This window comes from Vitis vinifera, chromosome 13, assembly GCF_030704535.1.
Source record: "Vitis vinifera cultivar Pinot Noir 40024 chromosome 13, ASM3070453v1".
NCBI lineage: Eukaryota > Viridiplantae > Streptophyta > Magnoliopsida > Vitales > Vitaceae > Vitis > Vitis vinifera.
Window position 1 is genome coordinate 9,388,553 of NC_081817.1, and position 23,409 is coordinate 9,411,961.

Consider the following 23,409-nt stretch of genomic DNA (forward strand, 5'->3'; position numbering starts at 1 on the left):
AGGCTTGATCAATTATAAATATACTCATTTAGTGATATAGCCCTCTCTAATGTTCTCTTGATGTTTGGTGGCTTTCCAATATCTTTCAACATCAAGTTAAGGCAATGTGCAGCACATGGTGTCCAATACAAATGTGGGTGCTTTAATTCTAACAACCTTCCTATGTAACACTGTAGATAATAAATTTACATAAGTTCTCAAGATAAATAATTCAAATTTTAAAAGTAAATAAAAATTCAAGAAATAGTATTTATTACCTGTCATCACATAACTTGAGTGATTATCTATTATAACTTGAATAACTTTCTCCTCACCAACTTGCTCTATCCATTTTGTCAAGTAACTCAAACATCTTTTCTCTCGTCTTAATCATTGAAGAAGCATCAATAGATTACATAAATATGGTTCCCTTTTAACAATTAACCAAAAATTTCACCAACGTTCTGTTTTTTCCATCAGTCCATCCATCTTACATAATTAAACATCTTTTTTTTTTTCTTTTATCCATTCCATCATATGATCCTTCATCAAATCTTTTATGAGAGTCGATTCTTTCTTAAGGTTAGTGACGCTTACCTCATGAAGAATTGGTCCCTTCATACCCACACCATATTGGCCAATAGCCTCAATCATTGGTTGGAAACTCATATATGTGACTGCATTAAATGGAATAGTAGCCTCATACATCCACCTTGTGATAAGCATATAAGCTCTTTCTCTTGTTTTCATTTTGTAGGCATCATTGATAGTAGTTTGATTCATCTTTCCACTCTTTCGATTTTGAACAACTATTTCTGCATTTAAAGTGAAAAAATGATCCATAGGACCTTTTTGTCTTGGTTTTTTTGAAGAAAACATCCTACCACCACTTCCTCCTCGATTACTACCTCCATTAGAAATGTTGGTGACATTCATTTTACTATTAATCTCCTCACCAAAATCTTCATCTTCCAAACCAAACAAATCTTCATTAACATCTTCGTTTCCCATATTCATTTTGCTCTTTTTTATTTTTCTTGGAACTCATATACTCTTCCATTTTTTCTTTAACATGTTCCAAACATTTTCTACATTTTTTAGCTTTTTTATATCCACCAACAAGATGTTGTTTGTGTCTATATATGCCTAATTTGGTTACTTTATCACAAAAATTGCATATGATGGTGTTTAAATCTTTTTTCATTAAGCAAACAAGCATACTTCCATCCGGGATTTCTTCTTTCACTTGCACTAGAGTTTACTTGAGTTTCACTCCCATTATCCATCTTGCAAACAAATTATCTATACTACAATAAAATAATTATAATTAAATTAATAAAAAATTGAAAAAAAAATGCATATCACATTAACAAAAAATATGCACATGAGAGTGTTTTTTATTTGTTTATTTTTATGTAGTAAAATTTTCATGTCGAAATACAATTTTTATTTTTATTTTTATTTTTTTTAAATGTCAATGAGAGTTATGAGACAAGAATGGAAAAAAAAAATGTAGAAAAGTGAAGAAAAGAGAAAAATACCAAGGTCCTGGATAGGTATGTCTATTTTTCTCCTATTTTTCATCATCTTCTTCGTCTTCTTCACTTTTCCACTGCACGGCTGAGGTTAGGGCACAATTTGGGAGGGTTGTCGGGTTGAAAACAACCAAAAAAGGAGGTTGAAAGGGAAAACAAGGCCAAAATGACGTCCTTTTGGCCTGTTTTTTATTTTAAAGTAACATGCTCCAAAACGATGTCGTTTTGGCCTTTTAAAAAATAAAAATAAAAATGGCCAAAACGACATCATTTTGACCATTTTTAAGAAGGTCCAAAATGACGTTGTTTTGGTCCCAAAAAAAAAATTATGGCTTCTCTCTGCCCTCTGCAACCCGACACCGAAGAAGAAAAGAAGAAGAAAAAGAAAAAGAAGATAGGGGATCGAGGCGCACCTGTAGACCACGTTGCATGCCTAAGTGGGGCCTTCGTGTAGGGGCATTGCCTCAAGCAAGGCACCGGAGGGTGGTGTCGCACCGCCCAAAGCCTAGGCGTGCCTTTCACAACTATGGATGTGAGGAAACTAGTAAAATTAATTCCTTATTTCTCAAAAACAATTTCAAGGAAAAAAAAAAACTAAAAACTAAAAACTAAAAACTAAAAACTAAAACTTAAACAAATTAAACTAATCACCGTTTATAAATTTTATCATTCTCTTATTGCTCTAGATACTTGACAAGAACCAAAGGATGGATCATGCATATGGTCTTGTAGTTGGGCTTTAGTACTCATAGTAATGCTAATCATACTTAGGTGATATTTGTTTTATTAACTTTTTATTGAAATCAACGTCTTTCAGATTTTAGATAATTTGTTTTTTTACTTTTTGTTGACTTATTACTTATTTCTTAAATTTCTTGATTGAATAGAAAAAATTCAAATATTTTACTTTCTCTAAATGCTCAAAGTAAATCACCATAATTAAAGTCAACCTATTGTCTTTTTTTTTTTTTTTTTCTTTTTTCTTAATACTTAATAGAATAAAATATTAACAAACAAATAACTTAATACTTAACACCATTAAATATTATTTAGTCTTAAATTTTATTTAGAGTTAAGTCAAAAAAACAAATGCCACCTTAATTTCTAATTAATTAAATGATTAAGCAAAAATTTAAGATAGTAAAATTTTTTTAATACATCAATATTTGAAAACAGGTATTACAAATTATTGTTTTTTAAAATAAGTTGTAAAAAATTCTTATATTTTTTTGTAAGAGTTATTATAATTTTTTATTTTTAAAAATATAAAATAAGAGTGTATCCAAACAACACCTTAGGATTTAATTTCCCTCATTTTTGTTTTTTCTAACCAAATTTAAAATTTTATTTTGTATTTTCCTAAAAAATTTCCTATCAATAATAATTTTTCCTTAATTGTATTTGTTATTTGAATTATGCCTGCCCACTTTGATTCTTTAAATATCATAGCCAACTTTACATAATGTTTTTAAGTTGTTTTTTACCTAAATTTTTGTTACACATGCATTAAATACCTTCTTTTTTTCATGTTCTTTTTAATTACTATTATTAAGTATTCAAGTTTATTCCACTTGGACACCCTTCAAAGAGTGGACCTTTTGTATAAGAAGTATAGATTATTCTATATCTTTAAAAATCACTTTAAAAAAATACTTAAAATTTAAGGTAGTAAATATTTTGATACCTTAATTTTTTTTTTTTAATTTAGTACTACAACATATTAAGTCTATCCAAGTGGATAGTAATTAATTCATTTAACCTTTTTCCACACAAATGAATTTCATCCATTAAACTTCTTTTCTTTTCTCTTCTTTTCTTTGTGGAAGTTGTCAATATTGTGAAAAGATTAAAGAAGTGTTTAGTAAAATTTAATATTTATTACTTAATGACTTAAATTAACTTTAACTTAAATTATACTTAAATTGTTAGCTTGAAATTTATTACTTAATTCTTACTTTAAGCATTAAGGTTATTTGATAAAATTAACTTAAAATATATTTTAAATAATTAAATTGACATATTTATCCTTATAAATTATAATTAAAGTAAAGGAGGTCAAGTAACAATGGAGATTATAGAGCAATAAAGGAGATTGTGGAGGTAATTAGAGAAATGAAGGTAAACAAGTAAAACGAAGATATGAATTTAAGAATAAGTTCATTATTTTTACTTATTACTTATAATTATTTTTTATTTTAAGTCATACTATTAAATTATTTTATCAAATATACTTAATTTACTTGATAACTTAAATTAAATTACTAAGTCACTTTAAGTTATTAAATTGATTTATCAAAAACTCACTAAATAGGAGCACAGAATGGGTTAAAAGAAAACTTATAAAAATTTGTATTATCAATGTATAAGTCTCTAGAAATACATTAAATTAATTAATTATATTACAAAATTACAAATATTTATGAAGAAACAACAAACCAAGTATGTTCTTAATTGATTTGTTGAGGATGTGGACAATGATTGCAATAATTAATTTGTTTCTGATTTTGATTTACAGATGACATTTCTCAACCAGAAAATAAATCCATTTTTGGTCATTTTGAGAGAGCATTTAAGAGTTATACTTTTATTTATTTTACCTTAAAAGCACTTGCATACTGGTGTATTTATCTACTTAATTACCTAAACAATACCTTTATACCCATAAATGGAGAGATATAAATGAAATTTAATTCCCTACACACACTAATTTTGAAATTGGTCTTGAAGGCCTTGCCATGAGTGTAATGGTAGTGAAATAAATTGTTCTAATATTTTTTTATTAATGATAAATATAATAGGATAGAAATTTCTTTCTTTTTTTAGTAATTTTTTGAAGAAATAAATTATTATAATTTTTTTATGTATAAAAAATGTGAAATTGAAGAGAATAAAGACAGTGATTTCTGCTATCAATCGAACATTAAAAAAAAAAAAAAAAAAAAAAAAAAGACACTGTTTTCTGCTGAAAAGGAAACATGGAAGAAGGAGAATGAGCCAGCGAGGAGAGAGAGGTGAAGGTGGAGATGGTGGTGGTGGGTGTCTGCGACATGCAAATGCAGATACTCCAATCAATTGCTTTGAAACGCCTGCGAATGCCTTTTTCTGCCACCCAACACGCCACTCACACCTTCTCTTGTTCTCTTCTCCTTCTTCTTTTTCTATGAATTAATGCTTCTCTTGTTCCAATTCTGCCAAACCCAGACGTTCTCTCTCTCTGTTCTTCTTCTCAAAATTAACGCCTCTCTTGGTCTAGTTCTTCGAAACCCACTCTCTCTCTTTCTCACTCAGAAATGGCGGCTAACAGGCAAGCTTTGAATGAGCAGCTTCAGAAAATCGTGGATTCTTTGAAGGAACAAGTATTGCTTCTAAGTCTTTTGATTGTTTGTTTGGTTTGTGGATTTGGGTTTTGTATTGAATTTGAATTTGTGTATTTGGGTGCTTTGTTTTGGTTTGTGTTGTGGTGCCTGCTTGTTTGGTGGGGAAACAGAGGAAAGTAATGCTGGTTTTTGGTTTTCGAGAAATGGGATTGAATATATATATATATTTATCTTTTCTTCTTCAACAATGGCTGATAGAAGAATCTCTTAACTAGGAGCTCAAATGAATCCTCCGTTCCATGGAGGAACAGGGACCCCTTTTTTGGTGTTTTGATTTGTTTAGTTGATTGATTTATGGGCCTGTGTTTGCGATTGAGTTTATGGGTTTTATACCGCTTGATTAGTTCTACCTTTGTTTGGTTTCTGGAAAAACCGAGGAAAGTGGTGCTGGCTTTTGGTTTTTGAGAAATGGAATTGAAGTCTTGAATTTCGAAACAAGAGCTTTTCACCTAACTGTGCCCCAACCGTAGTAAAATTCAAGTTTTGGATATCAAAACTGGATGAGACATTATGTTCAATTGCATTTTTGCTTCTTTTCTTTAACAGATAATGAAAACAAAGAAAGCTTGAAATCTTGTAACAGGGTTAGTGGAGTGGCTGTTGTAGGATTTCAAAGTTTCTTTTATTCCTCTCTACTTTTCTCATGAGCCAAACAGGTAGAATGATTTGAAATTGATAATCAAACTTGCATACCGTCAGAATTTGGGTCGTTTATGGGATTGAGAGAATGCAATGGATGTTGAATGATTTCCCAGACTTCTTGTTTAATATTGTTGAGGGAGTGTGTTCAATTTCTATTTGTTATGATGCTTGCTTACAATGCCTTTTCTTTTCTTTTTGTCAGGGAATGCTTGATAAACAATTTGGGCTTGTTCATTCATTGAAGGAGTCTAACAGCCCATTCTTTCTGGCGGAGATAATACCAATGTTCTGCCAAAATGTTCAAACCATTCTCAGAGATTTGACCCAAACACTGTACTTTTCCATCTTCATACTTATGAGCAGGCAAATTGTTTTTTGAAAATCTTTTTAGTTATGACATTTACAAAGAAAGAAAACAATTTAGTGGCAGGTGGAAGCCAATGAAATTATGAAAGTAGGAAAATATATGTGTGGGTCTATATATATATATATATATATGTACTCATTTTTTTAAACAAAAGAAAAGGATTTCAGCGGCGGGTAGAACTGCCAATGAAAGATGGAAGTAGGAATGGATAAGTATATATCTCTTTTTCTTTTTTTTTAAACAAAGAAGAGAATTTCAGTGGCGGGTGGAACCGCCAATGAAAGTATGAAGGTAGGACATGCATATGTATATATACACACATACATACATACATATGTATGTATGTGTGTATATATATATATATATATGTATGTATCATTTCTTTTTAAAGAGAAAAAATAATTTCAGCGGCGGGTGGAACCGCCAATGAAAGTAGGAAAAAATTATCCTAATGGGGAGGAAACCTTTTGTGGCGTTTTATTCTTACATTAAGAGGGGTTGTATCTTCTGCCAAGAGTCTACGTTGAAATTGACCGATTTGGTCATCTAATTTAAATAATTAGTTCAGTGGCCCATCAAAATGAGATGGATTTTAATTTTGGCACCTTAACTTTGAATGTGCTTTTTAGTAGCCTCACATTTTAAGAAATTGTTTGAGTTAGATCTCTATTATGATGGTTCTAATATTTTTAAGCTTACAACTTTTCTTTGTTTTTGTATGTGTTTCCGTCTCTCTTTGACGATACTCCCTTCAATTTATTTTTTCTTTTAATGGTGTATGTTGATGGGCTTCTGTTATGGCAATTTAAAATTGAATGTGGTCACAGACTGTTTGAAATTCAATTGAAAGTCAAAACCAAGAGTAGTTATGGATGTTCAATGAAAAAGATTGATTTTGAATTTTGTTTTTGAAGGAACAAGTAGTCATTATGTAGATATTTTTTCCTTTCACTAATTATATGACTTGATTGAAAAATGAATTGGAAAACATTCTTTTGGTTTATTGAGGAAATATTGATGATAATTCCTTCATGTTCATTTTATGATACTTCTCATCCAAATGAATTTTGTATTGAATACGATTGAGAATGATTAATAACGATTTTTCATCTTACATTTCATCATGACACTTCAACTTACTATGATGATTCATTTAACTTGTTCTTGTGTTATTTTTGACTGCTTTTGTTTGTCATTAATTTGTTCCAGAGATAAAGAACCAGTGAATTATTATGATTTGGAAGAATACTGTATTAAGCTGAAGGGATGCACTTCAAGGTGAGGCAATATGCTTCATTGCTCAGCTAAGCATTGATTTAGGAAGGAAAAATTACATTTATCAAAATCAAATGAATAAATGACATGTCTGTTACATTCAATGCTTAAGAATCAATCTAAATGACACATAGGTTACAATGTATTTTGTGATTCTTTTTGTTCATATCAACAGCAAATTTGCTAAACCATGTCTTCTTTTTTCCTTCTTGTGATGACATGATCTTTTAATTATGCCTAGTTTCTTCCCAACCGATGTATCTCTGTACATGTTGATAGAATATGCAAAATATATTCTCTGCAAAGGTTGGATTTTTATTTCTTATATGTTTATGTTAATTTATAGAAAGTGAAGTTTAACATTAAAAAGGATAAACCAGAAAAAATTCTTTCTACATATTTAGTATGCATTCTTCTGCACTGATTGTTGACTCTTATTTTAATCTGTCTAAAACGAAACTACAACTAGATAAAAAACATAATTCGATTAACTTATTTTTCTTTAAGTGTAGAACATTGAATGAATGTTATTGTTCTTTGATTGTGTGGCATTAAATGAATGCAATGAATGGTAGTACAAAGCTTGCACATGTATGCCTAAACATATCACAGGATTTATGACTGCCTCTTCCTTTCATGCTGTTGTGATAGTAGTTATGCATTTAATTGTATTCCTTTTTTCTCAATTTGGTGGTCCAGCATCGGTGCTCGCCGGATGGCATTAGCATGCGTGACTCTTCGTCAAGCAAGTGAGAACAAAAATAAGGATGGGTAAGAAGGCTTTTCCTCATGCACCCATATGGTCTGTGTCTAAATTTGTTAAAATGTTTGAGGTTTTCCCCACTTTTTGATAGTTTGAATCTTTTCTCAGTCCTTTCCTTGCTAATTGTGGCTTTGAAAAAATTGAGGAATTGCAAAATACCATTGTGACTGCATGTGTAGTTAATCATCATGGTATTAGTAATGGGATGGGGACATGTGTCCAATGCATTACTTTTCTTACTAAAGATAAGTATCCTGCATTCTCTTTCCCTTTCTTCTGTGGGATTAGCTCATACCTAGGTTTGTGCTAGCATTTTCTACAGGTAGCAGAGTTAATTCGTGGGTGAGTCTAGTAAGGCATATCCCAGTGCTCCTCTCTCTCTCCCCCTCCCTCCCTCCCTCCTTTTTCATATTAAGTGTTCTTGTCATGTCATGAATGGTATGAAAGAGATCATATAAGGATTGCATCAGTGTTGTTTGGTGGATGCAAACTACACTCCTGAATGTGCTTTATGTGACTAGTTGCTCATATCCAAATTGGATTTTAGGATTGTTCACCATAGTCTATAATTATCCCAAAGAACCCAGATTATTAAGTTGAGAGCTTTGCCCGGGATCCATTCGTCCATGTTTTTGGCTCCCATGCAGGAGTTTATAAAGACCTGCTGTCAGTCGACCTTACATCTAAAGTATCTTAGGAATATACATTTTGGTATTATTTTCAGCATCCAACAAGGTTCTTGATGTGTTCTTGCCCATTGTTAAAACATATACACTTGCAGTTGATTCAATTATCCCATTTTATGTTGTTATGTTATTTAGAGTGCATTTGATAGTGATTCTAGGAAGTATTTCTAGCCTTTCTACCACTTGAAAAATAAAAAAAAATTTAAGTGTTGAAAAAGCTAAAAACACTTTCTAGAATCACTACCAAACGCACTCTTAGAATCCATTAGGTAGTGATTCTAGAAAGCACTTCTAACATTTCTAACACTTGAAAATCTTTATCAAAAGAATTGTTTTCAAGTGCTAGAAAGGCTAGAAACGCTTCTTAGAATCACTACCAAACAAGTTGTTAATGTGTTCAAGTATTATCATTATGTCTTACAAATCTTTAAGAGGAGAGGATGCATACCAAAAGTATCTTATGCACTGAATTGCGTGAATCTTTTATGTGTAGTTCCTTTTCCCTAATTTTAACTTCTGCTGCATCTTAGAATTTATATTGTTGCCCATGATGTTCTCTTTTTAGGTGTATCTTGGCTTTGAATGGAATCAAGCATGAATACTATAATCTGCAAAGCAGTCTGGATAGCATTGTTCAGGTAATGCGAGATACATATGTTTGGTCTAAACGTAGATTTTCTATGTTTAGTTTGCAGCGACATTTAAACCTGTATGAGTGTTTCATTGCATAAATAATATATTAATTTGGCATTTTTATGATTCATTTATGAAGAAGTGCGTGGTATGACATGGGATGTGTCCCAAGCCACTAATATCGAGTCAATGTTTTCTCATGAGGGCTAGATGGAGCCCACATTCCTGTCATACCCCTGTGGTGATCCTGGTTGAGGTGGTTGTAGATGAGAGTTATGAACTTTTTTCTCATTTTGATTCTTTTTTGGTGCAGTTGGAAAGGCGAATTCTCTGTCATAACGCTTGAAATGCAATGATGAGGGAGCTGTGGTGTGGTTTTCCCACGAACGTGGAAAGAGTTGCTGCGATAGTCGACCAGAAGGACTCAATTGTTGCCTTTTTTGTTTTCTTAAATGATTGAACACCAGGACATTTCATCTTTGTGGTTGGAACCTTTATATGGCTCAATTAACGAACCATTCTGGATCTGTTCTTTTATTTGGTGAGGTCTCACAAGAAAGTTGCATGTTTGTTCAGAAAAAAAAAAACACCCTGTTGGAAATCATCCTTCCTGTTCGTTCGTGGGCTGTGGCGCGGCTATTTGATGAGTATTGTATATCTTACTGCTTCCATTTTCTAGTGATATGGTGTATCATGTTCTCTTGAGGTGCCCTTCTCTTGGACCATTGCTAGAATGAGATGATTCAAACCGATGATAAGAATCTGCTGGGGTTTTCAGAAGGCAGCCTGTTCAAATATGTTTTCGAAACAACTGGCACTCGGGAGTTGTTTCATAAAACAACTGGCACTCTTGAGTAGTTTCAAAAAACAACTGGCATTGAATTCAAGGACTAATTCACAGCATGATATGTTTGTCTGTCTCAAAAAACAATGGATTTGATTGAATGTTGGTTGGTTGAAAAGGTGATCCTACCACTTAGGCTACCTGTCTTGTTGCAGCCCCCACAAAATTGTAGTAACTCTCTCAAACCGCACCACTGATATCATCCTTAATGCTACCATAAGACCAACAACCCTAAAGATCAATCTGCCACTTAATCCAACGCCCTGGTAATTGGTCCCTTCTCGTGTGAAATTTCCTTGGTTTTTATTTCAAAATAAGTGTGCAGAATGTGGAACAGTGAATGGTTTTACCTGCCTGTAACCCTTTAAGCGCCATCACTTGAGGGGAATTTCCAGTTGTCACCCCTGGTGAGAGGACTAAACAACACAATCAAGCTTGGGTGGGTGGTGGCATCCTCCAAAGTCCCCCTGGGATAGTTTCCTCTTGTGAATCTGGGATAACATATAAACAACCATTCCATTCCGTATTGCTAGATTCAGGCACTCCAACAGACTAACATCGATATATTGAAATAGCATCCTTACTTCAAATGTAATCCTCACCTTCTGACCCTATTAGCAACAAAGAAGGGTTGCTGCAAAAAACAATATTGAATTTCCAATAGTGATGGATCATTTAGCAATTAGTTGATTATGTCAATTCGGAAATACACAATAAATAAATAAATAAAATTAAAATCTGTCATTACTAAATTACTGGTAATTGCTTGAACATAGTTACCAAGTCAAAATCGTCTCCAGAAAAAAGAACCCTGAATTCCTAAAATAGTATAAAGATTTGAGAAATCTTAGCATATGAAAAAATCAAAATCCCATTCCATCAATCAAATAGACTGAAGCCCATGTCCTGCAATGAATGAAACAAAAGGAAAGATATATCAGTTCCTGAGGAATTAAATTTGTGCATGTGTTTAATACAGTTAAGGTTGGCTATATAGGCATAATCAGTGTGCTTTCTATGTGAAAGTCCAATGCAGTGACAGGACAGTGGAGAGGCTACATGCGCAGTAAGATGGTTCCTGCAAGTTCCACATTACATAACCACACTTGGGCAGCCAAAAGTACTAAAATTTAATTGCATATAATCAAACTAAAAAAGGGATTTCTGTAATCCGTATTCATGAAAGACTAAAGTCTCATGCTCCAAATAACAGCCATTCCTTTTATGTGGAAATTAGATTTTTTTTTTTCCCAATCAGAGAGAGATAGCAAAGAGCATCAAATCTGAAAATGCTTCAAAGTCTAAGGTTTGTAGCCAAAAATGTTCTAGACCAGTAGCAAAGGCATCTTGGTTGGGTTAGGTGAGTCTAGCATTCAAATAATATAAAGGACAAAATAACCATACAGCATAAAGTAAGCAAAGATAGAGATCCAGAAGCTCATCAAGGTTCTAAGCTTCTAGCATCATGGTTCTACTTAATTTGAGAGAACATAGGTAGGATCTAGTTGTGCTTTCTCATTGGGAAAACATAATCATGCAACCCAATCCTAAGATAACTGAGACCAAAATTGTGGAAATCTAGCACACATCTGGCTCCACACATATGAATGCCACTTTATATGCAGGAATTAAAAGAGAGCTCATTGTTGAGGCATGATGGAGGAGTAGAGATTTACTCTTAAAATGCATAAAGTGAATCCCAAGAGTAGCCAAAAAGACCAGTAGGGACAGCTGATATGTAACTCAATAAGACTACGGTGCTGGTTTTAGTGCCAACCCAATCATTGAACCCTTACCTCATCTGATTCCTCTTTCTCTTCCACCTTTTCCTCCTTTGGTTCTGTGGCAGCAGGTGCTGCACCACCACCACCACCACCACCACTAGCCGCAACAGCTGCAACAGCAACACCACCACCAGAAGGCACTGATGCCAATTTCTCTCTTCCAGATGCAATAAGCTCTGTTATATCCTTACCCTTAACTTCGGACAACAGCAGTTCAATCCCATCATCATCAGCTTCAGCTCCAACTGTGAATTAAAAGAACAAGTTTCAGTAAAAAAAAATTTTCAAGTGCCTACAAAATTTGAAAAGAAAGTCAAAAGCAGCTAGCAACAACTTATCATCAACATGGATATGAGAGTTTTAAATTCGGACCAGGCAAAGTTAATATAAAGCATCTCAAATAGGCTTAGATTCCTTCAGGATTTTGTCATTCATGTGGAGGGAGCTTAGAAGTACTGTTGCTTTTTTTTTTCCCCTTTTTTGATAGGTAATTTTTTTCCCCTTAGGAGAGTTAAACCTAGGATCACATAGGCTCCCACAAACCCTCAAAAAAGTACAATTAAATAAGCTTTAAAAAACTAATAAGTTTACAAATATATTAATATAATAATATTCAATTTATTATTAACAATAAATTAGCATATAAAATAATTCACTATATATAGTACTGTTACCATATAAAATAATATATTACCTAAATTGATGCAATTCATTCCAAAATCATAAACTACTCAATTTCCACCTCTTTCTTTTACCAATTCCAAACACCATTAGCATACAAGGTAAATTGATGCAATTCATAACGCAATGAACATTTAAAATAATAAATCATTCCTATATATATAATACATTACCCCTTTTTCTTCAAATTCTCATTCCCAGACACCACTAAACTTCACCACAAAGACAAAGAGACTAAGGAGGGTAGTTGGTGATTCAATATACCTAGTTTGGTAGAAGCATAGAACCTCCTCTATAGAGCACACCCACTCCACACTCTAGAGACACCACACTCTAGTGACACCATAGAGACGAAGCAGAGAGAGGAACCAACATGCAAAGATCACCATTGGTGAAAGAATTTGATGTTTCTCACCAATTAGGCAGTCACCACAGCTACATCGCCAACAAAAAGGCATTGCAGTCCATCCATGATCGATGTGAGGATGTCTTCTTTCTTCTTCTTCTTCACCTTGGATAGAGTCATGGGTTTTGAGAAACTTTGAGAATCTCTATTTTTCAGAGTTTTCTTAATTTTAGTTGTTGTTTGATGCTCTTCTGTTGAGATCTGAAGGGATTAAAAAAATGATTTATGGGTTTCACTAGAGAAAATTTGGATAACTCAGATAATTCAACCGAGTCGACTCGAAATTGACTCTATTGAATCGACCAAGTCAACCACGTTTAATTGATTCTTGATCGAGTCTATGTTTAAGATGGTATTAGATATTGGACTCAACGTAGAAAGGTCCAAGGCAGATATGACTAGGCCAAGACATAACAGACTCTGCTGATACTTAAACCTTGAGCACTTGAGCCATGCCTCATGAGCTTGGGAGTACTGTGCTGCTATGTTTGTTTTTTCCTTTTGTATCTTGTTTTCTTTTCTGGACTGTCCAAAATGCATTGGATGTACGTGGGTTTGCTTCTAACCCACACCCTTTGGATTCAAGGATCTAACCATTCGGTCACAAGCTAAGCCAGCATAGAAAATGTCCCAAACATTCTAATACTATAAATAACAGAGTAGCTAATAATATGTCAAAATAAAACCCCATAACTATAAATTACATTTTCACGCTACTTTATAAAAACCAAATAAAATCAACTCAAACTACAGTCATGTAGGATTTCCCTCAATCCTTACATGCTGTTGTTGATCTATTGATCACTCAAGTCCTATTGGTTTTGGGAAGTTTTCAAGGCTAGCACTGAAAACCTTAGTTGACAATGGAAGTGTATACAACTTTATCAGCCTGATGGCTATATTAAAGGCACAAGCATGGATTCAAAAAGCTAGCAAATTTTGGGTAATGATGGGAAAAGGTGATCAATTGCCAGTTAGGGATAAAGAAAGGGGGCAAATATTCAAGTTCAAGGGGTTCCTGCACACACTTCATGCAACAACTAGAAGGATATACAGTTGTTTTTGGCACTCAATGATTTAAAAATATTAGGAGCAACGATTTGGGACTCCTCTAAACTTTCAATGCGATTAATCTATGGTGGTTGCAACTTTGAATGGTTGAGGGAAACGTGGTTGGAACTTGGAAGAACAAAAATGAATTTTCATTTTTAATGAAAGCTTGCGAGCACTAATGTGTAGCATCACATTGGGCCCAACCCCAACAGTTTATGATATCTAAAAAAGCTACACCTATACATTAAGTCTGAAGAATAGGTAGTGTTTGTGGCCAACATGTGCATGACCACCACACACCTTCAATGATGGAGCAAAGCCAGTCAGAATCAGATCATATAGGTACACTTATGACCACAAAATTGAACAGAGCATATTGTGAAAGAAATATTAGCATTTGGTTCCTCTGGCCAAGAACAAGTCCATTTTCCTCCGAAGTGTTTTTGGTTCAAAAATAAAAAGAAATTCAGCACTTATGTATGAATTACATGGAAGCTTCACACCATGTTCAAATACCATAAAAAAGATCAACAAAAATGGCTAAACTCTACCACAATACAAGTAAATATAGCCAACCAGTTTGGACTAACAAGAAAAACTAAAGCCTGTCCAGCAGTTCATAAAAACTCCTCTTGTTGCTATTCAATCCCTTTTGTTCTTCACATGAGGACCAATCAAGTTGAACAACATTAAGAGTAATGTCTTTAAAAGAAGGTGTACAAGAAGCCCGGAAAGAGGAATACAATTGGATTAGATCCCACTATCTCTTTCGTCCTCCACTTATCCACAGGCCTGCTATTGCCCCTCATCCATACAGAAATACAGTATTACAGAGGATCAGGGTTGGATAACACTTCAAACCACATGGGCTACGTACATCATTAAGGATACACATCTGGCTTACGTACATCACTGATTAGATCCCACAGTGTCTCTTTCGTCCTCCACTTATCCACAGGTCTGTTATTCCCCCTCACTCATACAGAAATACAGTATAACAGAGGCTCAGGGTTGGATAACACTTCAAACCACATGGGCTATGTACATCATTAAGGATACACATCTGGCTTTCAACTGCACATTTTTCCAGGAGCTAAACTCATTTCATATGAGCTCTTCCTATAACTCTCAATCAAATCAGAACTAAAAAATTGAATACTCCTCCTGGAAAGCTACTAACAGTGCTTTATTAGTGCTCTCAGAATAAAGTGTAACATGGCTTACATTGGTTGAATAGCATTACAATATTGCCTTTCACTCAGCTGCACCAATGAACCTCTCATGAGACAAAGTATGTAGAACCAACTTCAGTGGCAGTACATGTTAGGTATTACTAAAGCTCAACACTGGTTATCTGTATCACAGTCAAGACCGGCTATTGAAAATATTGAGGAAAAAAGCCAAAAAAGAAAAAGAAGGAAAAATACATGGCAACTGAAGAAAAACTTAAGAGGATGGTAAATAATCATCATGGAAGCAGGGTTAGCAATGGTAAATTGTGTGTCACAGATTCCACACATACTATTTATCCTCAATGGCAGCTCAGTGCTAACTTAAAGTATCTACATAATAACTTGGCCCATTCCCGGTGCTCCACAAATCTGAACCATTGCTTATAAGTTTGAATTACCCCCAGGCATAGTTGTGAAAGGCGCGCCTAGGCTCGGGGCGGCGCGACGTGACGCCACCCTCTGGCACCTCGCCTGAAGGCAGGCGACGCCCCATCATGAAGGCGCCGCTTAAGCGCGCAAGGCGCTCGCCTCCAGCAAGGTGCGACGCGGTCGCCTGACTTGCCTCTGGCCAAGTACGCCCTCCGACCCCTCCTTCTCCTTCTCCTTCTTCTTCTTCAGTTCATCGGGTTGCAGGGGTTGGGGCTGAGCCCTAATTTTCTTTTTACTTTGTGGGTCCAAATCGATGTCATTTTGGCACTTTTTAATTTTAAAAGGAACAGGCCAAAACGAAGTCGTTCAGGAGCCTGTTCCTTTTTTTTTAAAAAAAAAGGCCAAAACGACGCCGTTTTGGCCCTGTTTTCCTTTCCAGCCCCCTTTTCTGGTATTTTTCAACCCGACACCACTCCCAATCGTGCCCTAGCCTCAGCTGTGCAGTGGAGAAGTGAAGAAGAAGAAGAAGAAGAAGAGGAGGAAAAATAGAGGGAAAATAGTCACGTACCTTCCGTTAGACGCGCCTTTCACAACTATGATTAGCAATATGGATTTGGATTTGTTCTTATGCTTGGAGTTCTTTATTTTTATGTTTTTTGTTGATTAAATTGAAGTTTTGGATGATATTTAATGATTTATGTGTTTAGGACAAATAAATGATTGTTGAATTTGATTATATTATATAAAAATATATATGTAAATTAGGGTGTGCCTCACTTCACTAAAGCCCGCGCCTTAGGTGCGCCTTGTGTCTCAGACTTCAGGACTATTTTGCGCCTTGGTGCCCTTAAGCCTTTTAAAACTATGCCCCCAAGTTCCAACATACACCAAACATTACACATCTCAAGCAATACTTGATCAACAAATGGTAAAAGAGAAATAACAATCCCATGTAGAGGTGCTAGTCCAGTGGAAATGTGTCACTGGAGGAAGCCACTAGTAAGTATTACAAACATTTTCAGAACCATTTACTGATGGTCATCTTGAGGACAATAAGAGCATGGGTGACTGCCCATTTGTGTCTGTTCTAAATCATTTGGCAAGAGAGAAATCAGAGGTCATTTGAAAATATGGGAAATTCAGAACAATCGGTCAAATCCTTTATCGTTTACAATTTGTGGAATGTGTTAGACATTATATAGAAGTGTCTTCTATGTCTATGATGGATTTTGTTACTTGGCTAGGTTTGAAATAGGTGGCGAATTGTCCTACGCCATTCTTATTTATGCTGGGTGGCCTTTGTATGCTTCCTGTGTATTCTGGCATGCCTTAGCTCTTCCAGTAACTTCTCTTGTTCATCTATCTACATATATTCGGTAGGTAGGAAGTGAAGACCTTGCATGTCTAAAATATTTAGGAGTTGCATTCAGAAATATAGTTGTCAGCAGAAGTAGCGCCTAATACTGGGAGTTTTCTATTCAGGCTTCGTCTTACAGTGGGGTTTACGAGCCGCTGGTTAATGGGAATTTCTTGTTTATGGCATAACGGGGTGCTGAGTTTGCTTTATACAAACCATGCGTTATGCCCAACGGTAGTCGTTAACCAATGTCAGCCAATGATCATCACCAAATCTTCACATAGGAAGCAAGAGAGCAGATTTTTGTTTTCCCAAAATAAACCAAGTTCGTAAAAGTTCATAATTCTACCACAACAAACAATTCACCCACATCCAAAACATGGAGAAGAACTAGTTTTGAAGACGTATCAAGAAAGAACATATTCTAAATCATAAGCATTGATTAACCAACCTCTGCATCCTTCAACAGAAACCAATTCCCCAAAAACTTTCCAGGGAATAAAAAGAATATTATCTCTCTTCGCTGATCCATTTCTCTTAACAAACAGTCCACACGAACTAAACGGACTTAACATCCATTTTCAGTTATTTCCGCCAGAAGAAATAATATTCATTTCTTAACACCTAAAAATAATTATTTTTTACCCCAGAAAGACTCGCATGGGGAACATTTTCCTAGGAAATAAACGCATATATAACTGAAATTGAAAAAACAAAATATTAAGCGTACCCGATCCGAGAATGCTCTTGAGGTCATCGGCGCAAGGGCTGCCATTGCCTCCCAATGCAGCGAGCAAATATGCAGCAATCACCTTCATCTTTTGTTAAGAGATGGGGTTTTGGAACTGTAGAGAAGACAGGAGTAGGTTGACCGGTGATCTAGGGTTTACAATGGAAGAGAGAGTGGGGTCTTTGGGTTTTAGGGCTTTTATCTCTAGGGTTTTAGTAATGCGTCTTCTTCACATAAAGCCATGCGTCATTGAATTATTTCTTCCTTTTATTGTGCGAATTTAGAATATTTAAATTCTTCTTGTTAGAAATGAGACATGATGACATGTACAACATTCATAGCACTTTCATTTTAGCTAAGCTTTTTTTTATTTTTGTCAAGATAAAAGACATCGTCTTTTTGGATTTCCTACAAATGGTCTTACTTTAACCTCTAATGCCTTATGAACCGCTTGATGTATGTCTTTTTGTATCACATTATCCATTGCTTAATTTGGTAAAAGTTTATCTTTGTGAAAATAAAACATAATTTTATTTTAGGAAAGTTGTGTTTCCATACAGCTATTTGAAAGTGATATGATAATCAAACTCCAATAAACTAAAATATGAGATTTGACTGTCAAATGAGAAAATATTATCTTTCTCGTGCACTTTTTGTTAACTCCATTTTATGTTCCTAGATTACCCCTCCATGCTTCCATGTCAGTTGCAACTCTATCTCCATATTAGCAAGAAGCCCCCCATGTCACATGAGAGACTGAAAATGTTAAAAATAGGAAAGTCTGAATTTGAAACCTATGAAAAATCACCCAACCCGACAACCAACTGTAATTTCCCTAATCTGAAACTTTTCTTCTCTTTGAATTGGGAACATTTCTCTCTCTCTCTCTCTCTTGGTTTCATCACCCACATGATCTCAAGACCCATCTAAAACTTCCCAAAAATTGTCTTATTTGAGAGAAAAAACCATTAATCCAAAATTTCAACCTATATGTTTCTCTCTTGTCCACATAAAAGTGCAATGAAATGGAGCATTCCATCCTAAGAATGTTCGATTAAAAGATGGCTTCAAGAGGCGCATCTGTGATTGTGAATTTACTACAGCAGCACGTACTAGAACAGAAAGCTAGAATCCAAAATATTGGCTTCATGAACAAGATATCTATTCATGTCATTGAGTTGCATTTTGCCTTAACCCCAAATCGAAATATGAAGGTAAATAATTTTCATTTATTGTTCTTTAGTTCCTTTATTTGAAAGGGAGCACATCAACGATTTTGGAGTCATTGGTGGACTTAAACTTTTGTGTTAGGTTGTGGGAACCATATTATTCCCAAATAACCATATGACCTACAAGTCGTATTGAATGTAGATGGAACTTACAACATATCCGATTGCAAGTTGCATTGTTATTTTGGGATTGTATCTTAGGTACTACCTTAATAGCTCTTAGGTACCACCTTAATCTACTTTAGGTACTACCTTAATTGACCTTAGGTACTACCTTAATTAAAGTTAGGTACTACTAATTTGAAGCCTCGGACCTTCGTTTGTGACCCTTAGAGCATGTCATTATGTCATTATTTTGTGTGGTCAAGTGGTTCACCTTTGGTTTTTTGGGGACTGTACCTTAGGTATACTACCTTAATAGCCCTTAAGTACTACCTTAATCTACCTTAGGTACTACCTTAACTGACCTTATGTACTACCTTAGTTAAAGTTGGGTACTACCTATCCGAAGCCTCGGAACTTCATTTGTAACCCTTAGAGTATGCCATTATGTGATTATTTTGTGTGGTCAAGTGGTTGACCTTTGGTTTTTTGGGAACTGTACCTTAGGTACTACCTTAATAGCCCTTAGGTACCATCTTAATCTACCTTAGGTACTACTTTAACTGATCTTAGGCACTACCTTAGTTAAAGTTGGGTACTACCAATCCAAAACGTCGGACCTTCATTTGTGACCCTTAGAGCATGTCATTATGTGATTATTTTATGTGGTCAAATGGTTCACCTTTGGTTTTTTGGGGACTATACTTTAAGTACTACCTTAATAACCCTTAGGCACCACCTTAATCAACCTTAGGTACTACTTTAACCGAAATTAGGTACTACCTTAGTTAAAGTTGGGTACTACCTATCCGAAGCCTTGGACCTTCATTTGTGACCCTTAGATCATGCCATTATGTGGTTATTTAGTGTGTTCAATTGGTTCACCTTTGGTATTTTGGGGATTATACCTTAGGCACTATCTTAATAGCCCTTAGGTACCACCGTAATCAACCTTAGGCACTACCTTAACCGATCTTAGGTACTACCTTAGTTAAAATTGGGTACTACTTATTTGAAGCCTCAGACATTCATTTGTGATCCTTAAAGCATGTCATTATGTGATTATTTTGTGTGTTCACTTGGTTCACCTTTGGTATTTTGGGGACTGTACCTTAGGTACTACCTTAATAGCCCTTAGGTACCACCTTAATCTACCTTAGGAATTACCTTGACCAACCTCAGGTACTACCTTAGTTAAAATTGGGTACTACCTATCTGAAGCCTCGCACCTTCATTTGTGACCCTTAGAGCATGCCATTATATGATTATTTAGTGTGTTCAATTGGTTCACCTTTGGTATTTTGGGGATTGTACCTTAGGTAATACCTTAATAGCCTTTAGGTACCACCGTAATCAACCTTAGGTACTACCTTAATCGATCTTAGGTACTACCCTAATTGATCTTAGGTACTACCTTAGTTAAAGTTAGGTACTACCTATTTGAAGTCTCGAACCTTCATTTGTGACCCTTAAAGCATGCCATTATGTGATTATTTAGTGTATTCAATTGATTCACCTTTGGTATTTTGGGGACTATACCTTAGGTACCACCTTAATAGCTCTTAAGTACCACCGTAATCAACCTTAGGTACTACTTTAACCGATCTTAGGTACTACCTTAGTTAAAGTTGGGTACTACCTATTTGAAGCCTCAGACCTTCATTTGTGACCCTTAGAGCATGCCATTATGTGATTATTTTGTGTTCACTTGGTTCACCTTTGGTATTTTGGGGATTGTACCTTAGGTACTACCTTAATAGCCCTTAGGTACCACCTTAATCTACTTTAGGTATTACCTTAACCAACCTTAGGTACTACCTTAGTTAAAATTGGGTACTACCTATCCGAAGACTTGAACCTTCATTTGTGACCCTTAGAGCATGCCATTATGTGATTATTTAGTGTGTTCAATTGGTTCACCTTTGGTATTTTGGGGACTGTACCTTAGGTAATACCTTAATAGCCTTTAGGTACCACTATAATCAACCTTAGGTACTACCTTAGTTAAAGTTGGGTACTACATATTCGAAGTCTTGGACCTTAATTTGTGACCCTTAAAGCATGTCATTATGTGATTATTTAGTGTGTTCAATTGGTTCACCTTTGGTATTTTGGGGACTATACCTTAAGTACTACCTTAATAGCCCTTAAGTGCCACCGTAATCAACCTTAGGTACTACCTTAACCGATCTTAGGTACTACCTTAGTTAAAGTTGGGTACTACCTATCCGAAGCCTCGGACCTTGAATCCCAGACATTACTTGTTATATTTTTAATTTTGTAGTTATTCATCACTGTTATTATCCTAAAATGTGGTGGTATACATCTATGAATTATATACGTTTTGTACTATCTTTTGCAATAGTCATTACTTGATTGATTATCAAAAATTAACCAACAACAATTATGTCATCAGATGACGAACATGAAAACATACTATGTAGTGTTTGTGGGTCGCAAACATGGAGTATACGATTCTTAGGTTGAATGTCAAAAGAATGTGCTCCTTTATAAGGGGAGTGTTTACAAAGTATATACTTCTAGAGAGGAAGTTGTCCGAGTTTGGGTGTTCTATGCACCAAGATGGAAGAGAAGTAATGAATGTTTATCAGTTGGCAAACCAAAGTTTGAACATGCAGTTGATGATCAACATTCCTTGCAAAATATTTCATATACATATGTAATCAATTTCTTTGATGGCTTCTTTGTAACATGTGTTTTGCTTATTGTAATATCTAGTTTAACATTGGTTGCGGAAATGTGTTATGAATATCAATGTCTAGTAATGTATTTCTCATAGTGTTCATAGGTATTATGTGATTATTATTATCAACTTTGTTAAACTGAAAATGATAATTCAAACATTTGGAGCATAAGACAATTTGTTTGTTAAAGCTCACAACAAATGACAATTTGAGAATTTTTGACACATCATAAGCTTTGAAATAAATTTTAGTTAACATGTAAAGCTAAAAACCATATCTAGGGAAATTAAATTTTAGCATATTTCAAATTTAAATTAAAGCTAATATGTACAAATTTTGTCAATATAAGCTAAAATAAATTTCTAATTATTAAAATTATGTTTGTTTTTTTTATATAAAAAAATTATATTTGGATAATACAAAAATAATGTAATTAAAAATTATAAAAAAGAGAGAAGAATGGCTAAGAAATTTTCCTCATCTATAATTTAATCATGGACAATAAAATTATAGGAATTATTTTTTCTTTATTATTTTTGTGTGAGAATTTTCAAACCTTAAAAAAAAAAAAAAACCTTTATTGGGAATTTAAATAATGAAAAAATAATTTTATTGACTTATTTTCCCTAAAAGAAACTATACATTTATACAATACACAAATTCTCATATCATTCTTTATCTTCTAAAAAAAATTATTAAACATATTGTCTAAGTAAAAATACTATTTTCTATTTTAAATAATAAGAACTATTATTTAAACAATTTGCATACAAATCCTAAGTTTTCTTTCTTAAAAAAAGGAAAGTTGCTTATGTTTTGTTCCTGATAATTCTAATGTGTCATTTGTCTTGGGTGCATTTGGTGTGTGAGAGAAGTATAGTGGGTTTGGTTATCATTTCAATTTCATATTTCAACTTTCCAAGCATTCTCTAAGGCATCTCCTCTTACATTCCAGACATTCTCCAAAGCATCTTCTTGTACACCCTGCATTTTTCTGGTTCATAGAAAGTTGTTCTCTTTGTTTGATCATCCATGAAAATGTCCAAAAAAGAGAAAATTAAATTTTCCAGGATATTTTTAGAGGACAATGGGAATAAAATAAAATTCAACAAAATATTTTCCTTACTCTTCCTATCCTTAATATATTTTTCACCTTTCTCCATAGAGACCATACTAACATTCATCTAAAAATGCTACCAAAAATAGGGTACAATCATCTTGTCCCGAAGAAAAAATACATAAAAAAAGATACAGAACAAAGGTCTTCATTCAGGCTTCTCATCCTACCTGCTCTTGTTGTGTGTATCCCTCCCATGTATCATCTTTTCCAATTGCATCACTATAGCTGGTATGAGTTTCTTGGTACAAAAATCATCATTAAAAACAAGATTCTAATGATGTGTGTGGTTCTCAATTTTTTTTTTCCTCAACAATTCCCCACAAACACCCATCCTTATAAACACAAAAATTTAAGATATAACAAAAAAAAAAAAAATTCCCAAATATTCTAAATCACGGGGTCATGAACAATAGAAAACAACCATTCTCGTTTCCAAAATTCACTCCATCTGAAAATTTCTTTAACCAAAACAAATTTTCTCTCTATTTCATTCATGCAAAAATGAATCAAAATACAACAAACCCCAAAATATAAGACCTT

At 34.3% G+C, this 23,409-nt stretch overlaps 2 protein-coding genes across 2 annotated transcripts; one reads left to right on the forward strand and one right to left on the reverse strand.

Annotated features, from left to right (window-relative positions):
• The first annotated feature begins 4,475 nt into the window (after positions 1 to 4,475).
• LOC100242097 (histidine-containing phosphotransfer protein 2) lies at positions 4,476 to 9,962 on the forward strand. Its single transcript, XM_002264755.5, has 6 exons — positions 4,476 to 4,870; positions 5,736 to 5,866; positions 7,110 to 7,178; positions 7,875 to 7,946; positions 9,190 to 9,262; positions 9,571 to 9,962. Exons 1-6 carry the CDS (start codon positions 4,805 to 4,807, stop codon positions 9,601 to 9,603), a joined length of 444 nt encoding a protein of 147 aa, XP_002264791.1. The 5' UTR covers positions 4,476 to 4,804; the 3' UTR covers positions 9,604 to 9,962.
• An 857-nt stretch (positions 9,963 to 10,819) lies between these two features.
• On the reverse strand, positions 10,820 to 18,108 carry LOC100241998 (large ribosomal subunit protein P2). The gene is made up of 3 exons (XM_002264609.4): positions 17,714 to 18,108; positions 11,898 to 12,130; positions 10,820 to 11,007 (listed from the first exon to the last, which is right to left on the reverse strand). Exons 1-3 carry the CDS (start codon positions 17,799 to 17,801, stop codon positions 10,981 to 10,983), a joined length of 348 nt encoding a protein of 115 aa, XP_002264645.1. The 5' UTR covers positions 17,802 to 18,108; the 3' UTR covers positions 10,820 to 10,980.
• Positions 18,109 to 23,409: the final 5,301 nt, after the last annotated feature.